The sequence below is a fragment of the Poecilia reticulata genome, chromosome 4, assembly GCF_904066995.2.
Source record: "Poecilia reticulata chromosome 4, P_reticulata-male-v2, whole genome shotgun sequence".
Lineage (NCBI taxonomy): Eukaryota > Metazoa > Chordata > Actinopteri > Cyprinodontiformes > Poeciliidae > Poecilia > Poecilia reticulata.
Genome location: NC_088833.1, coordinates 8,345,632 through 8,367,579, shown reverse-complemented (window position 1 = coordinate 8,367,579; position 21,948 = coordinate 8,345,632). Strand labels below are relative to the sequence as shown.

The 21,948-nt window shown below is 35.4% G+C and overlaps 2 protein-coding genes across 3 annotated transcripts; both read right to left on the bottom strand.

Moving 5' to 3' along the window:
* Positions 1–951: 951 nt before the first annotated feature.
* Positions 952–9,287, bottom strand: cist1 (colon, intestine and stomach enriched 1). 2 transcript variants are annotated; one of them, XM_008406606.3, is made up of 4 exons: positions 8,783–9,287; positions 7,014–7,313; positions 4,853–5,016; positions 952–2,227 (listed from the first exon to the last, which is right to left on the bottom strand). In XM_008406606.3, the coding sequence occupies exons 1-4, from the start codon at positions 8,841–8,843 to the stop codon at positions 2,183–2,185; spliced, it is 570 nt and encodes a 189-aa protein (XP_008404828.2). In that variant the 5' UTR covers positions 8,844–9,287; the 3' UTR covers positions 952–2,182. The 2 variants fall into 2 exon arrangements, with proteins under 2 accessions (XP_008404828.2, XP_008404826.2); XM_008406604.3 differs by having other exon boundaries at positions 7,014–7,322; positions 8,783–9,283.
* A 373-nt stretch (positions 9,288–9,660) lies between these two features.
* mpv17l2 (MPV17 mitochondrial inner membrane protein like 2) lies at positions 9,661–19,437 on the bottom strand. The gene is made up of 6 exons (XM_008406607.3): positions 19,217–19,437; positions 16,472–16,692; positions 15,097–15,258; positions 14,666–14,742; positions 11,903–12,031; positions 9,661–10,629 (listed from the first exon to the last, which is right to left on the bottom strand). The coding sequence occupies exons 2-6, from the start codon at positions 16,659–16,661 to the stop codon at positions 10,531–10,533; spliced, it is 657 nt and encodes a 218-aa protein (XP_008404829.1). The 5' UTR covers positions 16,662–16,692; positions 19,217–19,437; the 3' UTR covers positions 9,661–10,530.
* Between the last annotated feature and the right edge of the window lie 2,511 nt (positions 19,438–21,948).

The window sequence follows — 21,948 nt, the reverse complement described above, 5'->3', positions numbered from 1 at the left end:
TGTCTAATAAAACTAATACTAATGTTTCATAAAACCCAGATGACGGGATTTTTAATACAGACATATAGACACTAAAACACCCAACTTTTTTCTTTTTAAAAAACACTCTACACAGATGCAAGTAAGAAAAAAAGTTTATTTTTTAGATGCTTATGTTGGGAGCAAAATCAAATTCCTTGTTTGCAGGCATAAATTTGGAAAACCAGCAGATTATAATTATGCAATGCAGTGTCAGTTTTAATCTAAATAGAGTCTTGTATCTTTGGATAGTTATAATAAAAACAATTTGTAAAATATTTCTGTTAAGTGTATTGTAGTTGTGTAGTTTTACTTCAGTTTCTTGAGGATGACTGCAGTTGAAAGTAGTTTTCTGTTTAATCACTGGCATGTTGACAGAAATTATTAATCTGCACTGTCTCTGAACTACTGTAAAACTTTTACTCAGAGCTGGTCTCATATAAAAATAAGTCCAAGATAAAATGTTCTCCCTTCATCTGTGACGGAAATGCTTTAATCATTATAACGTCTGCTCTATAGTCAGATCTGAAGATATTGTTTCATTCATGATTTATTTTACTCGTTAGATGAACTATTCATGTTTATTATTGAGTAAATGAAGTAAAAATTAAAATGACATATTTTAGAGGTCCTGTTTGCACAATATCCACACAATCAGTCGATTAGTCTTCGATCTTCTCGGTGACAAAACTGCAGCCTTATAAGCTCAACCAGTATGACCACAGCTACCAGTAACTTCACTTTCTCTGACCTTTTTGGGTAATCCTGCAGCCAGCAAGCTTTATCTCTGGTCGCAGAGTTATCTATGCAGGGAAACTTGATACGTTAACATATGGGTGGGGGTTGTCGGGGTAAAACAAAAGGCTGCTGTCGGGTGGCTCCTATGTTTACATACCTACTAACCTCAAATGCACAAAGATGATGCAGGAATCATTCATTTATTTAACAGCTGCAATTTATTAAAAACCCTGACTCACACTAAGTCATTACTACAGCAGCAACATACTACAGTTTGCCAGTAATAAAATAATGTTAACATTAAATGGGATTTATTTAGTGGTGTAAAATAAAGAAGCCATCTGAATTTAAGAGAAAGCCATTAGGATTTGAGGTAATAAAAAGCCTTTACGAGTTTAAAAGTAGCTATAAACTACACTTTTCATTGCATGTAATACGATATTAACTTCCAAAACACTCATGCATCATGTCGCAGATTAATAATTAGATTTTTTTTTATTGCCTGAAAGAACAGCCCTGGATTTGTACCAATCTGAAAAACTGATAACATCTTTATTCTGTCAGTCATAATAACTGGCACAGCATTATCTTTACCTTTAAATTCCCAAAGACACGATACAGAATTACACAGGTATAATGCAATACCTTGCAAAATTATTGATGTGTCTTGAACATTTTACTTTCTGCTACATTACAACCAAACTTCAATGTTTTATTGGGATTTTATGTGATCGACAAAAAGTACCACAGAGCAAAAGAGGAAACAGAAAAAAAAAAAGTATTTTCTTGCAAACTAAAATGTCTAAAGTCTGGCATACATTTGTATTCTGCCACTTTTACTCCTATACCTGCAGAAATCCATTGCAAACTACTGAAGTAATCCAATTAGCAAATATTATAGATAATAAATAATTAGTGGCATTTGGTGGTGGCTGCATCATGCTGTGGGAATGTTTGCCTAGCAGACACAGGGAAACTGATCAGAGTTTATGTGACCAAAGAAGGATGGAGATAAATGGAAATCCTAGAAGAAAACCCATCAAAAGCCACAATAAAATCTTTTTCTCCCCAAAGGCTTTTTGTGCATTTAGATTACATTATTCTGCATGTAGAACTGAAGATTTTAAGGATACACTTCACTGTTTTTATTTAGTTTTTTAGGCCAATTCTCTTCTCAAAAGAAAGGAAAGCAGAGCGAGGTAAGAGTAATTTGATTAAGAGTCCCCGTCTGAATCAACTGAATTACCAGCAGCCAAGTAATCAAGTCAAAGTTGATCTAGTCAATTTCATTAGCATTGACAAAAGTGCAATTTACGATTATATATTTAAACTTAGAGTCCCTTCTGACTGTTGTTGACAGGACTGGTGTTGTTTTACAGCCCAGAAACAATTGTTGATGAGTTGTTGTCCAGTGAAGAATCTTCTGTCATTTTGTGTACTGAGCGAAGGGAGAGGCTTCGTTCACTTTACCCTGGAGAAAAGACAAAAGAAGTTCAAACAATCCGTCCTTATCATTAGAGCTTCCTGCTATAGCATGTTTTAATAGCATGGATCTGATGATTTAGTTGATGATAAAGTTTTTTCATGCACATATATAAAATAAAAAGGGACACAGTGGTTTTCTACAGTATGACCACTGGACGAGGACAGTAAAAAGTTTACATTTTTAGACAGACAGACAGATAGATAAATAGATAGAGAAGTAGTTCAGTTATTCGAGCTTGACTTTGACAACAATCACATTCAGGTATGAAGTGGAATGTGGTGTGTTTAGTTAAAAAATAAAAATGGCAACCCACGCACCAACTCTGACAGATCATCAGTAGAGCCATGTTTAAATTAGCTGATCAACCACCGCTGTTAGCTTAGCTAATAGCAGCGGTAGCTAATCGATCACTTATTAATAATCGCAACAAAAAAAACCCATCAAACCTAAAACCATAAAACTGTAACGGACCGAATGTTCTGTTCTTTGTGTGGGGAATGATTAAGTGTTTTTCTGGTTTTGGATCCGTGTAGAGAGAGAGAGAAAAGTGGTTTTGAATTGTTCCTTAACGTGTTTCCCCTTTTCTGTGGCGCACTGCACTAAATTAATCCTGCCTACATCTCCTGGTTTCATTTAGTTAACAGAATTGTTCTACCGAAGCAGCGCGACTACGGGCGGGATGTAAAAGAATCGTCTTTTTGACTTCCAGCGTTGTGCGCATGCGCGAAATTTCTGGACATAAACCATTGTACGTGGGAGTCTTTCTCCACATACGCTTCTTTTTCTGAGAAGAGTATAAATAATTTCCAGCATGACATTTGGTATTAAAACATAGATAAAACGAGTCTTTTTAGAATATTTTTTTAAATCTATGAGTATGAAAATGCATTAACATTATTAAACTTCCCAGCTATAAAGGATATAGTTTATCCCACGTTTTAACATGTTAGTCCTTTTTCCTCCTTCTTTTGTTGTCATTTATTAACTCAGGGAGTAATCTTTCCACGCACAATTTGCAGAATCAGCTTTTTCTATGGCCCCTATTGTTGGTTATGTATTTTGTGTTGTTCTCTCTGTAAAGTGCAGTCTGTTCTAGTTCAGCTCAACGTCCTGACAAGGTTTTACTGCAGCTACAGTCATTGAACAATAAAGACTTACAAAACAGATTCTTTAAAAGACAAGCTGCCGAAATCCAACACTACACATTTTCTGCTTTAGCTTGATTGTATAAATGTAATTATTCTGCACTATTTTAAGCTGTGACATGCAGTGGTATTTCACTGGGGCTGAAGTAATGAGTCTAATTTCACCATCATGGAGAGACAAACCCCCTGCTTGATCCTGCATCTGAAATAATACGTGAAGACTCCAGGATGCTGACCGAGTCTGAATACCTGCTGACAAACTGATGGGAGGCTGATAAGTTCTGTTTTGAAAAGAACAAAGCTCTGTCATCAAAAGTTTACCACACATCATGTTCTACGAGATATTTTCACACACACAGGCGAGTGCCCTTAGACTTCCTGTTTGCGGAAAGAGAGAGTAGCAAACCAGTGAGCTCACTGCTGCGGGGAAATAACAGAAAAAGAAACACGACCGCTGAAGTTTAAAATGCTTTCGAAAAGCGGAAAATGATTCAACAGAAACTATCTTTTTTTCCTCATTTGTCAGTCAATTTTGTAAAACTCAAGTGTTTTATTGTCTTTACTTTTAACAATTTGGCTGACACTACAAAAACACAAAATCTTACCAAGTGTTTTTGTTTGGTTTCAACTGCAAATACCTTAGTACACTTAAAATAAGGCAAAAAAAATAAAAACACGCAGGTTACTTTTCAGCAAGATATAGGAGATCGTTTCAAGTCAGTAATTCTTGAACAATGATTTTTAAAAAAGCATTTTTTTCACTTACATCATGGGAAAGAATATCTTGTTTTGAGTGAAATAATCTGCAGGTGGAACTAGTTATTTTTAATCAATACTAAATAACTATTTACTGAAAACAAGCCTCTGTATGTCACCGAAAAGTAAGCTAGTTTTGTTTTGATCAAACACACTTGGTAAGATTTTGTGTTTTTGCAGTGTGAACACTGTAAAAACATGTAATTGGTATAATGCAACCAATTTTACGTGCTTGTATAATCACACGCATGAACACTGCAAAAAAAAAATCTTATAGCAAAGTATGTCTAGTTTTATCTAGAATATCTTAGGACACTTGAAATAAGACAAGTAACATTTCAGCATGATATAGTAACTTGTTTTAAGTAAATATATACTTAATATTTATTTATTTCCACTGGCATGTTATTGTACTTATAGAAGACACGTTTCCCATGTTATAAGTAAAATAATCTGCCAGTGGACCTGGTACTTTTTCATTAATATTATGGAATTATTTACTTAAAACAAGCTCTATATCCTGCTGAAAAATCACTTACACATTCGTTTTGTCTTATTCAATGCATACTGAGATATTTGCACTAGACTCTAAATCAAAAATACTTGGTAAAAGTTTGTTTTTGCAGTGAAAAGCTGTATATTCAGCTTTACTGGAAAATATAAGTTAAAATCTATTTTAAAGCTTTAATCAAAACGGCTTTGTGCTCACCATGGGAACGTCTTCGAGCCTCTCAAAGTTGGACCTCGACGATCTGACGCATTTCACCGTCATAACCACCAGCAAGAGGCCAAAGACAATAGTAAAGATGCAGATGACGGCCACCAGGCCAGGATTTTCCGCCAAGTTGTAATTTTCCTTGTTGCCTGAAATATCTGAGGTCAATCACACAAAGAAAAACTGTAATTAATAGGTTTTTAAGAGTGTGCAAAACCTAAATTCAGGATTTCAGAATATTTTAGAATCGGTACCAAAGACCGAGTTGCACTGGTTAAGTAACAAGAAAAATGTCAATAAGTTAATTGAAAAGGGGGATGAAATTAAATTAAATGTGCCACTGGATGGCCAAAGACCTGCATATCTTACTAAAGTCATGCCCTACACTGGATGACTGGCCATGAGGAAGTTATTGAGATGCCGTAGGAGAAAGCAATAAGATTATGGTAAGGACAAAAGAAGGAGCAAAAGGGAAAACACACCCTGAACTACAAAGGAATGTTGTATTTTTAATATGATAATACCAGCACTCTTTATCTCCCATTTTGTTCCAGACTTTGAAGAACGAAAAATGCCTTAGGAGAACACAGTGCTGCACTATTAACTATTCCCTTTACTGCAAGTTAATAGCTGCTGGTTTTTCTCAGACAGAAAAAATATTTAATGAATTTGAATAATAAGCTGAGCTTACATATTCAATCATTTTTTCTGATGCCAAAGCACATCTGGTGTGTTGCCTTAATAAGCTGCCACTACTGAATCTGTGTCTTCATAGCTTTATCCCTTTGTCTACCATCAATATCTCTTCAATCAATTACAACTACAGTTGGGCTTTATAAACATTTTTAGTTTCCCATGGGTTCTTCAGCTCTTGGGATCCTAGTTTTTGAAACTACTTCTTAATAACTGTTTGCTTCTTCCAGAAGTGTTTGGTAGAACATGCTTGACTCTCTGACCAGTCATGGCTTAGCCCAGTGTTTCTCGACCCTGGTCCTCCCCGCCCCCTGAACTGCATATGTTTTAGGTATTTCCCTTCTGCCACACACCTGAATTGTATCTCTGGTGATTAACAGGCTTCTGCAGAACTTGATGGTCATGCAATCATTTGAATCAACTGTTCTGGAATAGAGGCGCATCTAAAACATGCAGAGCAGGAGGTGTGAGGACCAGGGTTGAGAAACACTGGCTTACACACAGAATGTCTCTGAATGTCCTGAGGTGATTCTGGGATATCAGCAGTAGATCTGGTGGCTTTATGCTCTGCAGCTGCTTTCAGCTCATCTATTTGTAGTTTTGGAGGTCAAATAGGTAGAGACATTTAGATCTATTGTGTGTCTTTTGTGGGTGGTTTGCAAAACTCTGTAGTTGGTTGAAAACCAACATCTATGTTGTTGCGTGATTGCAACATTTCCTGTTGGGTTTCTACTGTTTCCAATGCCACTTGCTTTGGTTAAAAGTTATTTTATAGTTGATTTAATTTTAGAGGTGACCTATTTTGCTTCCTTGAACAGGTTAGAATAAGTTTGTGGGTTAAACAAAATATGTTTAACCCACAGTTCTGCCTCTTTGAGCCCTTTTGAACTCCTTCCAGACTCAGCTGTTTTAGGGCATTTTGTCACTTTAAATCCAAATAAGCTGCTGCTCAACGTTTAAACTCACACGTAAAAATGACTGCAAACAGATGCACAATTATACATCTTTGAAAAGCGTAAGTTGAGCTTCCTGCACAACCAACAAGAATATAGTAAGTGGTTTCTAAAAGGTGAGTCAACAACAAAACACTTGTCGTTTCCAGCAGCCAGTGTACAGCGCATACAACAGCAAAACCAGCTGACCAAACACACTGAGCTCTACTTAGGTTGCTAGGTAACGGGCTGGGCTTCACTGGGGTTGCTAGGTGAGGGGGAGTGCCTGCTAATTTGTGATGTTACATTCAGTTTTTGAAATGGGTTGTTTTAAAGACACCAAAAAACATGAACTAATTGTTAAAAACTGGCTGCATGTTTGTTTATTTTTAAAGCACTTGGGCTGTTTTTAGAAGCAGCAGAAACCCAAATGGAAGTACAAAAAAGTGTAAAATGTGAATTTTGTATAATATCTCCTCTTTAAAAACCCTATGATTCAGAATAAATCTGAGTCCACACAGTAATCTGACCTGAACTGGTTTTGTTTCCCGAGGTACCAGCTGTGACATTCAGCGACTCGGACGTCAGCAGGACCGTCTGGTTCCAAGTGACGGTCTCGTTGGACGTTTGGCTGACCGTTGTGTTCAGGGGCGCGCTGCTCGGGCCGGTCTGCTCTGCTGTGGTAGTCTGTGGTGAAGCTGAAGTAAGGTCGGTGGTCGTCTGCGTCGTTGTTTGAAGCTGGGGTGTGACGGTTGATGTTTTCACTGTGGATGACGTTGCTAAGCTCTGGGTTGTGTAGGAAGCACTCGTAGCCGTCACAGTAGAGGAAACTGTGCTCTCTGCCAAAGGTAAACAAAAAGAAACAATGTGATTACGTATTTATTGATCAGGTCGAGCTTCGTAAACAATCATTGGAATTTTAGGGCTGAGAGCTTAAACGACATTTTAATCATTAAAAAATATATTTCCTGTTCACTTTAAAATGACTGCAGATTCATCCAGAGCGCCTAAACCGAAACCTCGTTTATACAAGATGATTGTTTCCAATGTCAAGGTTTATGCCTCTTCTGTATTTTTAAAGTGAACATCCTACGTTTTTTGGCTAGCTAAATTAATTAGCCTCTCAACTTGCTCTAAACAAACTCCCTTTGATAGAATCAGTAACAGATTTAATAAAACTGGCAAAATCCTTTTCAATTTGGGCCAAATCAAGATCACCTCAAGATGAAGATCACCTCAAAGAGCTGGTTGTGGAGGAATATACTGATAAAACCCAATAACAAACTATTAAAATAATAATCATCTTGCATTCGAAAATACTTCTTAAAATTAAATAATGTCGAACATGTTATTACACTCATGTAATTTGGCCACATGCAGATGAAAATGGTTTTAATTTGATTGATAAAATAGAATTTAAGCACAAAACTGTTTCCTTGAAGGTTCTCTGGAGTATAAAGGGCCAAATAAAAAGCAATGGCAGGCCGAATTTGGCCCCCGGGCCTCGAGTTTGACACATGTTCTAAAACTTCAGGCCAGTTTCTGTGTCGATTTATTTGACAAGTTCAAAATGTTTAAATAGCTTTAAAAAGTAAAAGTCACTTATTAGAAAAAGTAAAAGTGATGTTACATAGATTCATTTGACAGAGCAAAATATTTCAATCCCTTTTTTTTAATCTAGTAATTTCAACTTTTATGGCTTCCAAGTCATTGAATCCCAAAATTCCGTGTCAGAAAATTATGAAATCTAATCTTTGCTCAGCCAATCCGAGATAAGGAAAATGACTGCTTGATGAAAATGCAAATTTCACAACATATCAACAAGTAGTAAAGATTTCATAATACATAAAAAAAAATTTTTTATAAACCATATAAAGAACTCTGAGGTAGGAGTCTCTCTCATTGACTGACATACTTTCCAATTCAGAGGCTTCTATTATAACTTCATTTACTGAGTTGTGCTCATTGAGAACAGCAGGCTCTACATTACAGACAACGTTAACCAAATATAACTATCGCCAACCACATCTTTACTTTAGTTCACACACTATAAATATAAATCTGATTTATTACTTGCAGTTTAAATGGGTAAACTTTGATAAATGTTGGTTAAATATCTAAAAACGATGCCTTCCTGTTAACAGAGAAACACCCTGCACCACACAACCACCTCAAGCAAACTTTCAGAACGTCCCTCTTCCTGTTTGCATACATTTGCATCTTGAACGGGACTTAAGAATACAACCCAGCTCTCAGCACATTAAACTTGTGAATTTAGCAGGCAGAAAGGTTTACTCACCGCAGTAGGCTGTCGCTGTGAGCAGGGAAAGCAGGACAGTGAGGTGCATCGCTGCCGGCATGTTGAGAGAGGAAGCGTCTGCTGCTCCGTCATATCAGTGACATTCAAAGACAAACCCGCAGGCTCGCATCCTTGACAGCAGGATGTGTTCAACAGAAGCGCTATAAACGTGAGCTGGTGCATATCAGATGCTGCGGGCCGCTCAAATATTTGAACAAAGTGGAGTTTGTTTGCGTTGCTGCCACAGCTTCTCACTCCTGAGCAGGTTTTCACTGATTAAAGGGACTTTCTTTACATTGTTGGGGTTTTTTTCCACTTTCTCTTTTCAAGTTTTACTTCCAGGGTTGATTTCTGTTTGTTTCTGTTCCATCACACCAGAGTTCTGCTTGCTAATCGTGCCTGTTAATTTCCTGATCTGCTGATGTTTATTTCTTACTTGCAGCAGTTTTAGTTTTTTCGAGCCGATTGGTTTCTAATAAAAACATTTTTTTTTTAACTCAGCTGTATGACATATTAGGGTCATTGTAGAAAGAGGGTAAATTTTCTACCACTGTAAATATATATATTAAAAAATGAACAGTACATTTCTGCCAACAAATTCAGAAATTTTAAGGTTAATCTCAAATTTCCAAGTTTGAAACTCAAACATTTCCTAGAAAAATGCATATTTTGATATTAATTTCAGACATTTTCTAGAAAAAACATGAACAATTCCGAGTCCAATTTATGAGTTTTGGAAATTTTCTCAATTTTTTTTTTACTTTTCAAACTCAAGAATTAGATTAGAAATGTATACTTTCATGTTCAGATACTCCAATCATATAAACATACCACTAAGAGCAAAACATATTGGTTAGAAACAAAATAAATTTAGAGAATAAAGTTTTTAATTATTCATGTTTAATTCTGCTTTATGTCATGTAATAAATATTTTCTCCATGTTCATACAACACAGATTATCACTCATTTAAGATAAAACAAACGAAAATTAAAAATTTGAAAAAAAATAATCTATCATTTCTTCACAGACTTCTGTCTTTAACCAATTCTCTACATCATTTAGAAAAGTGCAATCGTACAAATAAGAAAAACTACAAATATTCATCAATTGATTAAATTCACCCGAAAAAACCCTAACTGATAAATTGGTGGAAACATTTTGTTTCACACATTAAACTGAAAACTTAGGTGATAAATATTCAGTTTAACAGGATTCAAGTTTATATACAGTCTACAGTTCTGTGTAATATTGGATTTAACTATAATCATCTTATAAATCCATCATGCATCATTTATCAGGAATCATAAAGGATAAAACAGTCAGCAGAGATTATTTGGCACAATAATGATGAGAACTGGGCTGCATGTTAAGGCAAAGGTTCTCATGGTGAAGCTGGGTTAAAAACACTTCTGATACTCATACGGAAACATTTAAACAACACAGAAATAGAGAGGTACCGCGTCAGCTTATAGCTTTAGTCGAGACTAAACGCTTCAACAATCACAACGTCTGGAAACAGGAATATCAGCGGTGAGGGCAGTGAAGCTGCTGTCATCCCTGAATGCTCCAACGGGAGTTCACCTCTTTCACACACACACACAAAACAGGAAGAAAATTTAAAAATATGAAGCTCCTCATAGATAAATGCCTTCTTACAGTGTCCTTCAAGAGGAGGAGTTAGAGTCTGAAAATATAATTGAAATGTTCTCTTGCGTTTAATTAACGTCACGGATAATAATGAAGAACTCTAAGCTTTTTCCTCCAGAGGTTTAGAAGATGTCAGATCTTCCTGCTGCGAATCCACAGAGCTGCTGTCAGATGTCAGGTCAACCTGCTGGCTCTCATCCTGCCAACAAAACAAAAAGTTAACGGAAGTAAAAAAAAATGTAAATAAAAGTGAGTGAGGAGCCAAAAATACTGAATGATTGTGTCATGAAAGCTACTTCTCCATTTCTGTTTTCAAGCTGCTGGATGGACAAACGAATATTGTTATCCAGCTATTTTTTACCGTAACAATTCTTATTATCTAAAGTATTCATAAGTGTTTGGAAAACCATCTGAAGATACTCGACACTGAATCCAGTTGATGGGCTTTAATGGAATATTCATAATGTTCTTTATTTATTATGTGTTATTGTTGACTATTTGGTATTAAACCCATCTTCATATTTTTTTTTTACCAGAGATAATTAATTTTATTTCCAATTCAATGGAAATGAAATTATTTTCCTGCATTTAACACCCATAATAAAGATCTCAGTCAGTCATTGTATTTTAACTTTAATATTCTGATTTTACATGTTATGTTTGTCTTACTTAAACAGCTGCTGGTTAAAAATTAAAAAAAGGACACAAACCAGTTAATCAGAACAAGACATTTATGGAGTAAAACATTTTTCTTTATTCATGTCAGGGCTGATTAATATGGCTGTGTCATAATATAAGCCCTTCCTATCAGCAGATATAAAAAATACTGAAATACTGCCAAACTGTTGAAACCCAAAATCACTGCTGAGCAAGTTACTCAGCAGGCCGTTGCTAGGCAACCAAAAGTTACCCCACAGACTGTTGCTAGGTAACCAAAGAGCACAGCAGTCTTTCTTCTGCTTACATCCCCCAGAATGCTGTGCGGTTCTGGATCAGAGTATTATTTATTGATATTCATGTGTCTATCGCAACATATAATCGGCATTGATTTATTGCCCAGCCCTAATTCATCTTTAAATCTGCTTAAATTTTTTTATGATTAATGTTTTCATAAATGCTTTTCTAATTTTTTTATATCTGTAGTTTCGGTTTTTAATCGTTTGTGTTTTGTTGTCAGTTTTGGCCAAGCCTCTCCTGAAAGAGATTTTTAAATTCAGTGAGACATAACTGAATAAATAAAGGTTACATACATACAATAATATGAGAAATGCTGAAAGACTCTCGAACATCCAAGAACTATTAATTTAAATAATTTTAAAAGATGAAAAAAAAAAACTAATTTAATTTCCCCTTGGGATCAAGAAAGTATTTTTGAATTTGAATTAAAATAATGTCCTAATCTAATAAAGGAAGAACTGGAAACTTTCACACGGTACTGTAAAAAGAAAGTGAATTAAAAAAGAATCACTCACTCTGTGTTTAAGATATGAGAGGTAGGTGTCCCATCCTAACGTGACAAAATTAATGTACACGACACGAAACTTGGGCGACAGAAAGTAAAAGTTGATCGTCTGCGCAGCAGGCCAAACACACCAGTCCATCTGCCGGAAAAACACAGAGAACAAAACCAACAGGTTAGCAGAGCAAACACCATTAACAAAACAAGAGGAGGGAAAAAGCCTGGCAAAATAAAAACACCACAGCTCTGGTTGTTTTTCATCAATCATTGGATGCTGTTTGTAGATGAACAACCAGGACTTCTTTACATGAACCCAAACTGCAATTAAGAAAAATGCTTCCAAGCATCAAAATAACCAGATGATTTTATGCTAAATATTAGACTCAAGAATAACTTCTTTATTTTATCTGTTCATAAACCTAAAAATATACAGCACTTTTTTGTAGTTTTGCGTAAACATTTTTAAAAAGATATTAATAAAAGCTCCACAGTAGCAGCATAGTAATTAGATGTTAATATTAGTTTTTAAAAGGCGAGGACTGGTGGCCCGCCAGGCTTACAATGCAGGGAAACCCTGGCATCCATCCATCCATTTTCTTGCACCCTTGTCCCTTGGTGGGGTCGGGAGGGTTGCTGGTGCCTATCTCCAGCTAGCGTGCCGGGTGAGAGGCGGGTTTCACCCTGGACAGGTCGCCAGTCTGTCGCAGGGCAACACAGAGACACACAGGACACACAACCACACGCACACACACTCACACCTAGGGGCAATCTGGAGAGGCCAATTAACCTGACAGTCATGTTTTTTTTGGACCGTGGGAGGAAGCCGGAGTACCCGGAGAGAACCCACACATGCACAGGGAGAACATGCAAACTCCATGCAGAAAGACCGGGGCCGGGAATTGAACCCAGAACCTTTTTGCTGCAAGGCAACAGCTCTACCAACTGCGCCACTGTGCAGCCCCACCCTGGCATCCACTTCCAAATTTTCCATTGTTCTGCATCTAACACATAAAATCCCAATAAAATATGTTGAACTGTGCCGTAACAACATGACAAAATGTGAGAAAGTTCAGGGGTGTGAATACTTTTCCAAGGTCTTCTAAATCCTCATGTTTAATTTTTTTACTGTATCAAAGCAGATGATTGTTGGAAAAGGTTCTGCAAAGATCAAACTGATAACACTCCACAGATAAATGAAGTTTTGTTGTCCTGACATCAATTATGTGACTTAGCAAACATTTCCCAGATATGACGAGTTGCCATGGAGATCCTCTGGGAACCTTAAAGTTATTCCAGAGAGAGAGGTCAACTAGAGGTCGACCACAGTTGATTAGTATTATTTCCTTTCTGAAGCTCGTTTCCAGCGTGGAAAACTACTCCTACTTCTTCAGAATTACAACTAGAGGAAACGTTGTTGTTTACAGCCTGCAGCTTTTCCAGGATGTTGCTTCAAATGTCTGCATTTAATTTTTTACTCCAAAAAATTCAGGATGTGATGAGAAACCGAATATGAAGCCTGCTCATCTGGATGCATTTGTTATCTGGAGATGACTTGACATACCTGAGAAATGTATTTAGGTTTTTTTTAAATCAGATATAGAGGCTTTAAGCATTATTAGATAATGCAAAAAAGGGAGAAAAACAAAATTTTCTATATTTTCTATTTTTTAAACTTGTGTTTTCCTGATCAAGAGCCAAGAGAAAAAATATTTAATGTATTTTATATAACAAAATTCACAGAGTGATCTTCTTTTGTTAGTTAAAAGTCAAAAAATGTTAAGTAATCTCAGCTCTGTGATCTCGGCCACATGTGGCTCTCTGGGCTCGCCGCTGCGGCTCTCACAAAACCAAAAAGGAAATGTTTCTGATTATGGATTATGGTTTTCATGTGTGTTCTTATGCAAAACTTGCATAAAATATCTACGACAGACCAAGAATAGTTTTGTTAACTAAATCCAACAAAACTGTTTTCTCAGTTTTGTTAACTGAAATAAATACAAGTGAAAAAGTATAACTAAATGTAACAGTATGGTGTATTTATAAAACAAGCATAATGAAATTACAGAAACAATATCCTTTGTTTTTGTGTTTATGAATGTATTTATTAGCCGTTTGAACTGACTTTTGTTGGGTTTTTTTGCCCCCCCCCACACAAGCAATTTTCGTCAGTTACGGCATCCCATACTTTTTCGCTGTCGCCGTTTGCACTAGTTTGCCAAATAGCGCCAGCAAAAGTTGGAATAAAGCACTAGAAACAGTTGGTTGTTCAACAGTAACTGAATCCATTTTTCAAAAATGTCATCAAAAAACCATTTTCAAAAAATGCTTTTTTATATTATTTTTATCAAAAAAAATTTTTTTACTCAATACTCTGCTGAGTATTCATTACCCAATCATAGTATAAAAAAACTAAAACTACAATAATCAATAAAAACTAAACTAAAACTAAATTTTTAACCAGCAAAAACTAGCATACACACCAAAAACAAACAAAATAAAAGATAAACTAAAACTAAAACCCTAAAACTATTTTAACCCTGCAACAGACATTTAAAAGTTTTATGCTACCTATTGTTCTGCTTTTCCATTTTAATAGAAAAGGCAAATATTCTACTTTTAATTTGTATTACAGGATTCATTTCATAATAAAACATTTTACTCTGTGTTACTCTCTCTCTTTCTCTCTGAGTTTTATTTTGTAGCAGCAGGGTGAAAAGTGACTCTTCAAATGGAAAAGGTTGCTGACCCTGTCTGAGACACTTCCAGGTGAACTTGCCTTATAAAACTCCCAGAACTTTCCTCTAAACTCCGCCCATCCGTCCGATAAAGAGCGTCCCTGCAGCAGATCCATACCTGTGCAAAACCAAACATGGGTCAGTCACAATCCTCATTAAAGTCAGCATCAGATAAGGTCCAAAACACAAGCAATGAACTTTAACAAACACGACTGAAAACGTCAGTAAGATCCAAAACAATTCATCACAAATGTCCTTTGAACTCCATTTAACTCATCTCACCCACAACTTTACATACAACCTTTGACTCAGAGCAGGTCTTCTTACAAGCATGCGTCATTATGAAAACATTTCTTTGCTCACACCCAACCTAGTCTTAAGGAATTTGTGTGTGTGTGCGTGTGTGTGTATATGCACAGCGGGTGGAGAAAACATCCCGCTCACTGCCAGTAAACACCGCTCCTAGTCCTACCAATGAAATACCACATTCCCAGTGTCGGGGAGGCGATCAGCTGGTCCACCAGAACCTTCTGGCTCAACGTCTTCAGGGCTTTTCCCACATAAACTCTGTCCAGCCAGATGTACCAGTAGTGCAGCACTGGGCCCATGGAGCAGCCAACCACAAACATTCTGCCTTCAAGGGGATAAAGTGATGGAAAAGAAACGCTATGAGTCACTGAACAGGTTTAAACACATAACAGTTTATTCTCTTACATTTGAGCTAAACTATGTGCAAAAAAGGAGGATTATTTTTAATTGCGTGCAGCATTTCAACTTTGACATTATGAAAATATTAAAGGATTTCACTCTTATTGTGAACCTGAGCATTAATGGTCATAAACAGCTTCTGTAATCTCTTTTGTTTAGTTATCATGGGCAGGGTTATTGAGTAACCTCCTTCTTTAAAGCAGCAATGTAGAGAAAATAGTGACATCTAGTGGCAAGGTTGAAAATGAGACTTTTCTTGTTTGTTTTAATCTGGGCAACTTTAAAGCTGCAATACTTTACCAGAGCTCTTTATGTGTAGCTCTGAATACATCTTTGGTTCTCAAAGTGTGGCTCACAACCCCACTTTGAGTCATGAAAATCTAAATGTTGGGTCCTGAGAAGTGGAGAAAAGTAGAAAAATACCAAATAATCAACCAGACAGATAAGTTTTCTCTTGATCCCAAGCTCAAATGTTGAAAATCAGTTGTTTTTTTTTTATGTTTATTGGGGCTGCAGCTAACGATTATTTTAATAATTGATTATTGCATCAATTATTTGGGGAAAAAAATGACACATTAATCAAATTTTTAATTTAACCATTTAAGCTTATTTTATACAATACTGACAATATGTTAAAAAAAAATTCTAAATAAGAAAACAAACATTTTACTGCCTAAAATACAACAACACAGCATCCCGTTAGCATAAGTTTGGTCATTTGTAGCAAAAGATGCACCTACAGTTAAATAAATACTTTAAAAAGTCATTTTTGTTTCACTTAACATCAAAACGTGTTGACTATTATTTTCAATTAACCAATAAAATAACTGGATACCAAAAGGTGCTTAATTGGAGAACTTTATAGAATTTGAACCAGCTGAAAATGTAACAAATTTTCCAATTTTGGATCCCAATTGAACTGAGTCCACTCTCACAACAATTCAGTAAAAATGTAAAAGATTAGCTAGAAAGGTTAATGTTGGAAACAGTTTATTTATAGTGGACAAAAAAAACAGATTTCAGGATAAAAACAATTTAAATGAGTCAAAGATAACCTTAACACTGCCATGGGTTAGATTAGAGATTATTTTAGGTATTTTACAGCAATGCCCCAGGCCGTCCTTCTGCCCGACCCTCACCTGTCCTCTTCCAGTCCCGGACTTGGCCCGGCTCCCTACGGTTTTCCCGAGTCTGCTGCAGGATGTCTCCCAGTGACAGCATGAGCCCTCCGCTCAGCGTGTTGGTGAGCAGCAAGTACCGGCCCTGGAACAGAGGCCTCCAGGAGAACCGGATCCGGACCAGAAACTCTTTACCCGCCCGGGGAAGCATGACGTTCAGAACGCAGAGACAACGCTCTCATCTGCCAAAGAAAAGAAGGGAATAATGTTTGCTTTGTGTTTGGTTTCACACAACTGGAGAGCAGCCTGACAGTTAATTAACGTTTTATAAACAGTCAGGAGAAATAACAGATTACAGCCCAATATCTAACATCTAACATCTTGGACACCCCTGTCCAAAGAGTGGCCCTTTAAATTATTTAGTTTGGCCCCTGAACACAAGTCAAGAATGGTAAAAATTTGGTAAACAAAATAAAAAACAAGGGATGACCCAAGAAAATGTTAAATTGTCTGAGTTTTTTTTAATAAGGCAACAGACCGAAGCATTTTTTTAGATCGTTAACAGATTTCATACAAATTTAGTTTATTGATGAGCTGGTACAAAAAAAAATAGCAATAAAAAAATCACAATCAACTATTTTTGTTTCTTTAATGTAATGTAAACTGCTGGACCACCATTAGTTTAAACAGTAACACTTTATTTGACAGGGTGTGTATAAGACTGACATGACGTTGTCATAAACAATGTCATGTCATAACATGACATTGTGACAATGTCATAAACATTGTCACAATGTTTATGACAATGTCATAAACATTGTCATAAACATGACAATGTTTATGACATTGTCATGTCATAAACATGACAATGTTTAAAAGTTGCATTGAAAGTGCATTAAAAATGCCAACTTTGCATTAAATTGTCATTATTTACAAAATCATGCACAGTTGGCACTTTTAATGCAACTTTTAGAGCAACTTTGCATTAAAAGTGCCATTATTTACCAAATGACACTTCATGACAACTGTCATAAACATTCATAAAGACTTCTTTATGTTCATGACAGGTGTTATGTCATGTTTATGACAGTGTCATGTCAGTCTTATGCACACCCCGTCAAAGTGTTACTGTTGAAATTTGCCAGTTTTGGTCCCCAGTGTAGAGAGATTGGATACTACTGTCCTAAACATTTCTGGGAGGTTATGAACTGGAGCTGACTGAGCTTATCCAACACTTACACTGTTAAATACTGACCAACCTGAGGCCTTAATTGATGCTGATACTGCTTTTAAAACCTGGATTATTCTGAGTTAAGAGAAAGGTTTATGAATATAAAACTGATTAGGCTGGAGAGGAACCCTCATAATAAATTAGATTATATATGTTTCCCAAAACATTTATAACCTACATGTTTTGAAAAAAAAGAAGAAAAAACATCAGCTGAGTTAGGGCTGGACAATATGGCTAAAAAACTTATCGCGTTTCATGTCAGTTGATATCGATAATTATTGAATAGTCTTTTGTTTAAAGTATCTGAAATACAGCCAAACTGGTGGCGTGACCTTTTCTTTTTCACTCGACATTGTCATTTTTTTTTTTTTTCAGCAGTTATGAAGCACAGAGGCAAAACCTTAAACTGCTGCTGTGAAAATGACTCAACAAGTTGTTGCTAGGTAACCAAAAGAGAGAGTTGCTAGGTAACAAAAGAGTGAGTGAGTTTCTGCCACCAACCTTGTTGCACTCTTCTATGCCTGTTTTGTAATAGCACAATTTTACTTTGGATCTACAAAGATTTACAGATCATTTTACCATTTTCTTTATCATATCTCAATTGAATCTGTAAGTTATTACTGAGCAGATAAAAATGAACAATAAGTTTAACTTTAATTTTTAAATACAGAACTAACGGATCGGAGCTCCTAAAGCTCTTTCAGCTTCATGATTTTGAGCCTTGTAGCAAAAAGTTTGGAGAAAATTATTTTTGAATTTTTTGAGATTTCTTAAAGGATTTCACTCTTATTGTGCACTTGAGCATTAATGGTCATAAACAGCTTCTGTAATCTCTTTTGTTATCAGGAGCAGGATTATTGAATAACCTCCTTCTTTAAAGCAGCAATGTAGAGAAAATAGTGTCATTTAGTCACTACTTTATAGATAGTGACTAGAAAATAGTCTATCCACTAGTTACTATAGTCTAGTGACTATCAAACACTTAAGTGTTTAAACACTCCCTTAAACACTTAGGAGTGTTTAAGAGTGTGCTTAAGCACTCCTAAGCACAAGTGTTTAAAATGCACTCTTGTGCCTTAAAATGGCTCTTATTAAGTTTTAATAAATTAAATAAAAGTTTAATAAATCACAAACTGCATTTTATATAAGTTATCATTAAATAATTTTGTCCAGATTCGATCTGTCCAGCTTGAGTTAGAAATCCCAAAAGAGAGCAACTGTGTTCTGAAAAATCTGTAGAATAATTTACATTTCTCTATTCTGCGTGTTTTAGATTTATAAATAGAGCCAAAGAAAGACCGTCAGCTAAATATTCATTTAGTTAAGAGTCGAATGCGTCGTGTGTCAAAGTTCACGCAGACAGATTCAGGTGCTGCTTCTCTAGTAAAACATTAGCTTCAACCTTTCTGTGGGATTTTAAGGTAGAATTAATCACACATTTGTTCCAAACACAGTTAGAACAGGGACAATTTAATCAGAAACATAAGTGGCAGCTGCTCAATGTCACATGTCAAAGCAAAGGAACAGGAGCTAACCTGAGCCGGTGTTCTGTAGCTTTTCGTTCCCCCAACAGATTTATATTTCCGCTCACTTCACTCTAACTAATCGGACATAATTGCAATTATCCTTAATTTGTCTGAATAAATCAAAGAAACAAAAAGAATATACCAACAGTACAGGTAACTGCATAAAATTAAACAGTGTGCTGACCGGAAAAAAGAACGCATGCGCAGGAAAGAGCTTTACACACGTGAAGAAAATGTTAAAGCGCCACCTTCTTGTAAGGAGGGGAATCAACTATCATAAGTTAATCATTACAACGTAACCAGAATAGGTCCTTGGCTATTTATCAAAATTTACTAGAAGTCATATTAAAGAAATATGTAAAGTGTTTCTTCGGAGTATTAATTGTTTCAATAGTTAAGTAGTAGCATTTTCACATATTTGTATAGAGTGACAGTTTCTTTTACAGTGATAGTACAGCATCACACAGAACCATGTGATCAACAGTAAACACCACTTCTGTATTTATTTATTTATTTATTTATTTATTTATTTAGTTAGTTAGTTAGTTAACAAGCGGATGTGAAACAGCTTAGGGAGCCGAGACACAGAGGGAAGCTTTGGATCTGGGATCACAGACATGACTGCAGCTTAGAGCAGAATAAAAATACAAAACTAATACTAAGTTATTTGGTTTGTATGAACTTCAGTTCATTCCTTGAATTTAAGGAATGCACTGAATATGAATAGCAAAGACTGAGAAATCCTTAAATAAAGTGAAATACAAACCAAACTCCCAAAGTTCATGAGATTGTCTAAAGAGTTGGGGACTCAAAAAGCCATGAATCTGATGGATTTCTTTAGTCATTTATTTTGAATAAATATACCTTAATTATTGCTTTTTTTATTAGAAAAAAAGCAAACAGAAATATTTCTTTTGAGTGCTGTACCTCTGTTCTGACCACAAGTAACCTCAAACTACCACAGCGCCGCCTGCAGACCGCTGCTGAAAAATGCAACTAAAAGATGTTTAATTTGCTAATGATTTTACCGTCTTTTTAATGCATCTAAAATATATATGTTGGTATTTTATTTTTAAAATTATAAATGTTATAAAATTATAAAAAATAGGAAAAAAAATTAAAGTAAACATTTAAAAAACGATTGATATTTCTAAGTACAACTTGACTGTTTTGTTAAATCAGTTCCTGCTCTCATGTTCTCCCATTATGGAATAAAAAAAATAAATAAAACTAGTTGAAATCATTAAGTGAGTTATCAAATGATGGAAATTCTACATAAAGTTTTATATATTGAATAATTAATGGCTTTATACATCATATCTAAATGCTGTTTCAGAGGAAGAAAGAAGTATCTGTCAAACTCACTGAATTAACTTTTCTGCAATTAGGTCTAAAGATTTTATCATTCCACGGACTGAGATTGATATTCAGCTCTTTCCAGTGTTCCTGGTATTGATTTTCCTGCAATGATATTTCTCACAGTGAGAATCATAAAGTCGGTGTCTGCTTTTGTAGAAATGGCAGCAGTGGTTACTGCTGACCTCCTGATCAATAATTCAGCCTCTCCGGCAGCGCTCATCAATAATAAATGACCGGTTCATTATTTGAGGTGGAATGTTTCAGGACTCTCATTGCGGCTCGTGATTGGTCAGAAGAGCTGTCAGTCCTCTGCGGGTCTCTTAAGCCCCGCCCACATGTCAGTTTCACAAAGGCCGAGTTAAGATGGCGGCGTTACAGTGACACAGGAAATGAGTTTGGCTTTCAAAACAAAGCATTTCTCAAAGCACCGCGGAGAAATATAAGCGACATTAATAACTGAGCATTTAATTAAGCATTTAATTCGTGTTTATTACAAATAAGAAAATGACAAATAATATGACAGCTATATAACATATATTATGTCTTATGTTAGTCTCATAAAAACAAACTTTGAGAAATGTAAGCAAGATTAATAACTAAACCATCAAGAATTTAAAATATGTTTATTGAAAAAAGAAAATTACAATTAATATGAGAACAACAAAAAATGTTCAAATGTCAAATAAGTCCAACAAAATAAATGGTAGTATTACTGCTAAGCTCACTAAAACATAAAATATTTACAAGTCAGACGCTGTTTTTCTGTCTTTTTAATTGTAGAAAGTAATGCAGCAAACTTGATAACAATGATAGCTCAATGTTATCATTTTATTTCAGATTTTTAAAGTTTAAAATATGTTCTTAAATGCCAGAAAAGAAATGATGGAATAGGTATTAAAAAGTCATATTTGTGGGATTTTATAGTTTGGTTTAGATTGGATAAAATACACAATAAATGTTAAACTCATGGACTCAATTCTTGATTTAATATTCACATAAGTTTTATGAACATATTGTTCATACATGTCATTTAAAGCCTAATTTTTATGACATTTGCAATGGTGAGTGTATGAAAACAAATGTACAATCTGGACCACACAACACACAACATTTTGCACTGTTCACTTTCTTTCTAATATACTCATAGATAAATATTCAGATTTAACAGTGCAGCTACACTTTGCACAACCTGCATGGGAATAAAATTAAAACACAAATCTAACATGTAAAAAACTATTTAAGTTGGTATGCAATAAGCATGTGAATTAATGTCTGTGATGATACTCTACAAAGACAACAGAGCCCTTTTTCCAAACTGTTTTAGTTTGCGAAATGTTAATTCCTTCTGTTTATATTTTGCTTTTAGTTCTTAAAATATAAAA

Coding starts and splice junctions, on each gene's coding strand:
- cist1 (XM_008406604.3), bottom strand. CDS start 8,843: ATGCCGGCAGCGATGCACCTCACTGTCCTGCTTTCCCTGCTCACAGCG. Junction 5,017..7,013: donor GGGAAACAAAACCAGTTCAG/GTCAGATTACTG, acceptor GATTGACCTCAG/ATATTTCAGGCAACAAGGAA. Junction 2,228..4,852: donor GGCTCGAAGACGTTCCCATG/GTGAGCACAAAG, acceptor TCTTTTCTCCAG/GGTAAAGTGAACGAAGCCTC.
- mpv17l2 (XM_008406607.3), bottom strand. CDS start 16,661: ATGCTTCCCCGGGCGGGTAAAGAGTTTCTGGTCCGGATCCGGTTCTCC. Junction 15,259..16,471: donor CCGGGACTGGAAGAGGACAG/GTGAGGGTCGGG, acceptor ATCCCCTTGAAG/GCAGAATGTTTGTGGTTGGC. Junction 14,743..15,096: donor GGGAATGTGGTATTTCATTG/GTAGGACTAGGA, acceptor GGTTTTGCACAG/GTATGGATCTGCTGCAGGGA.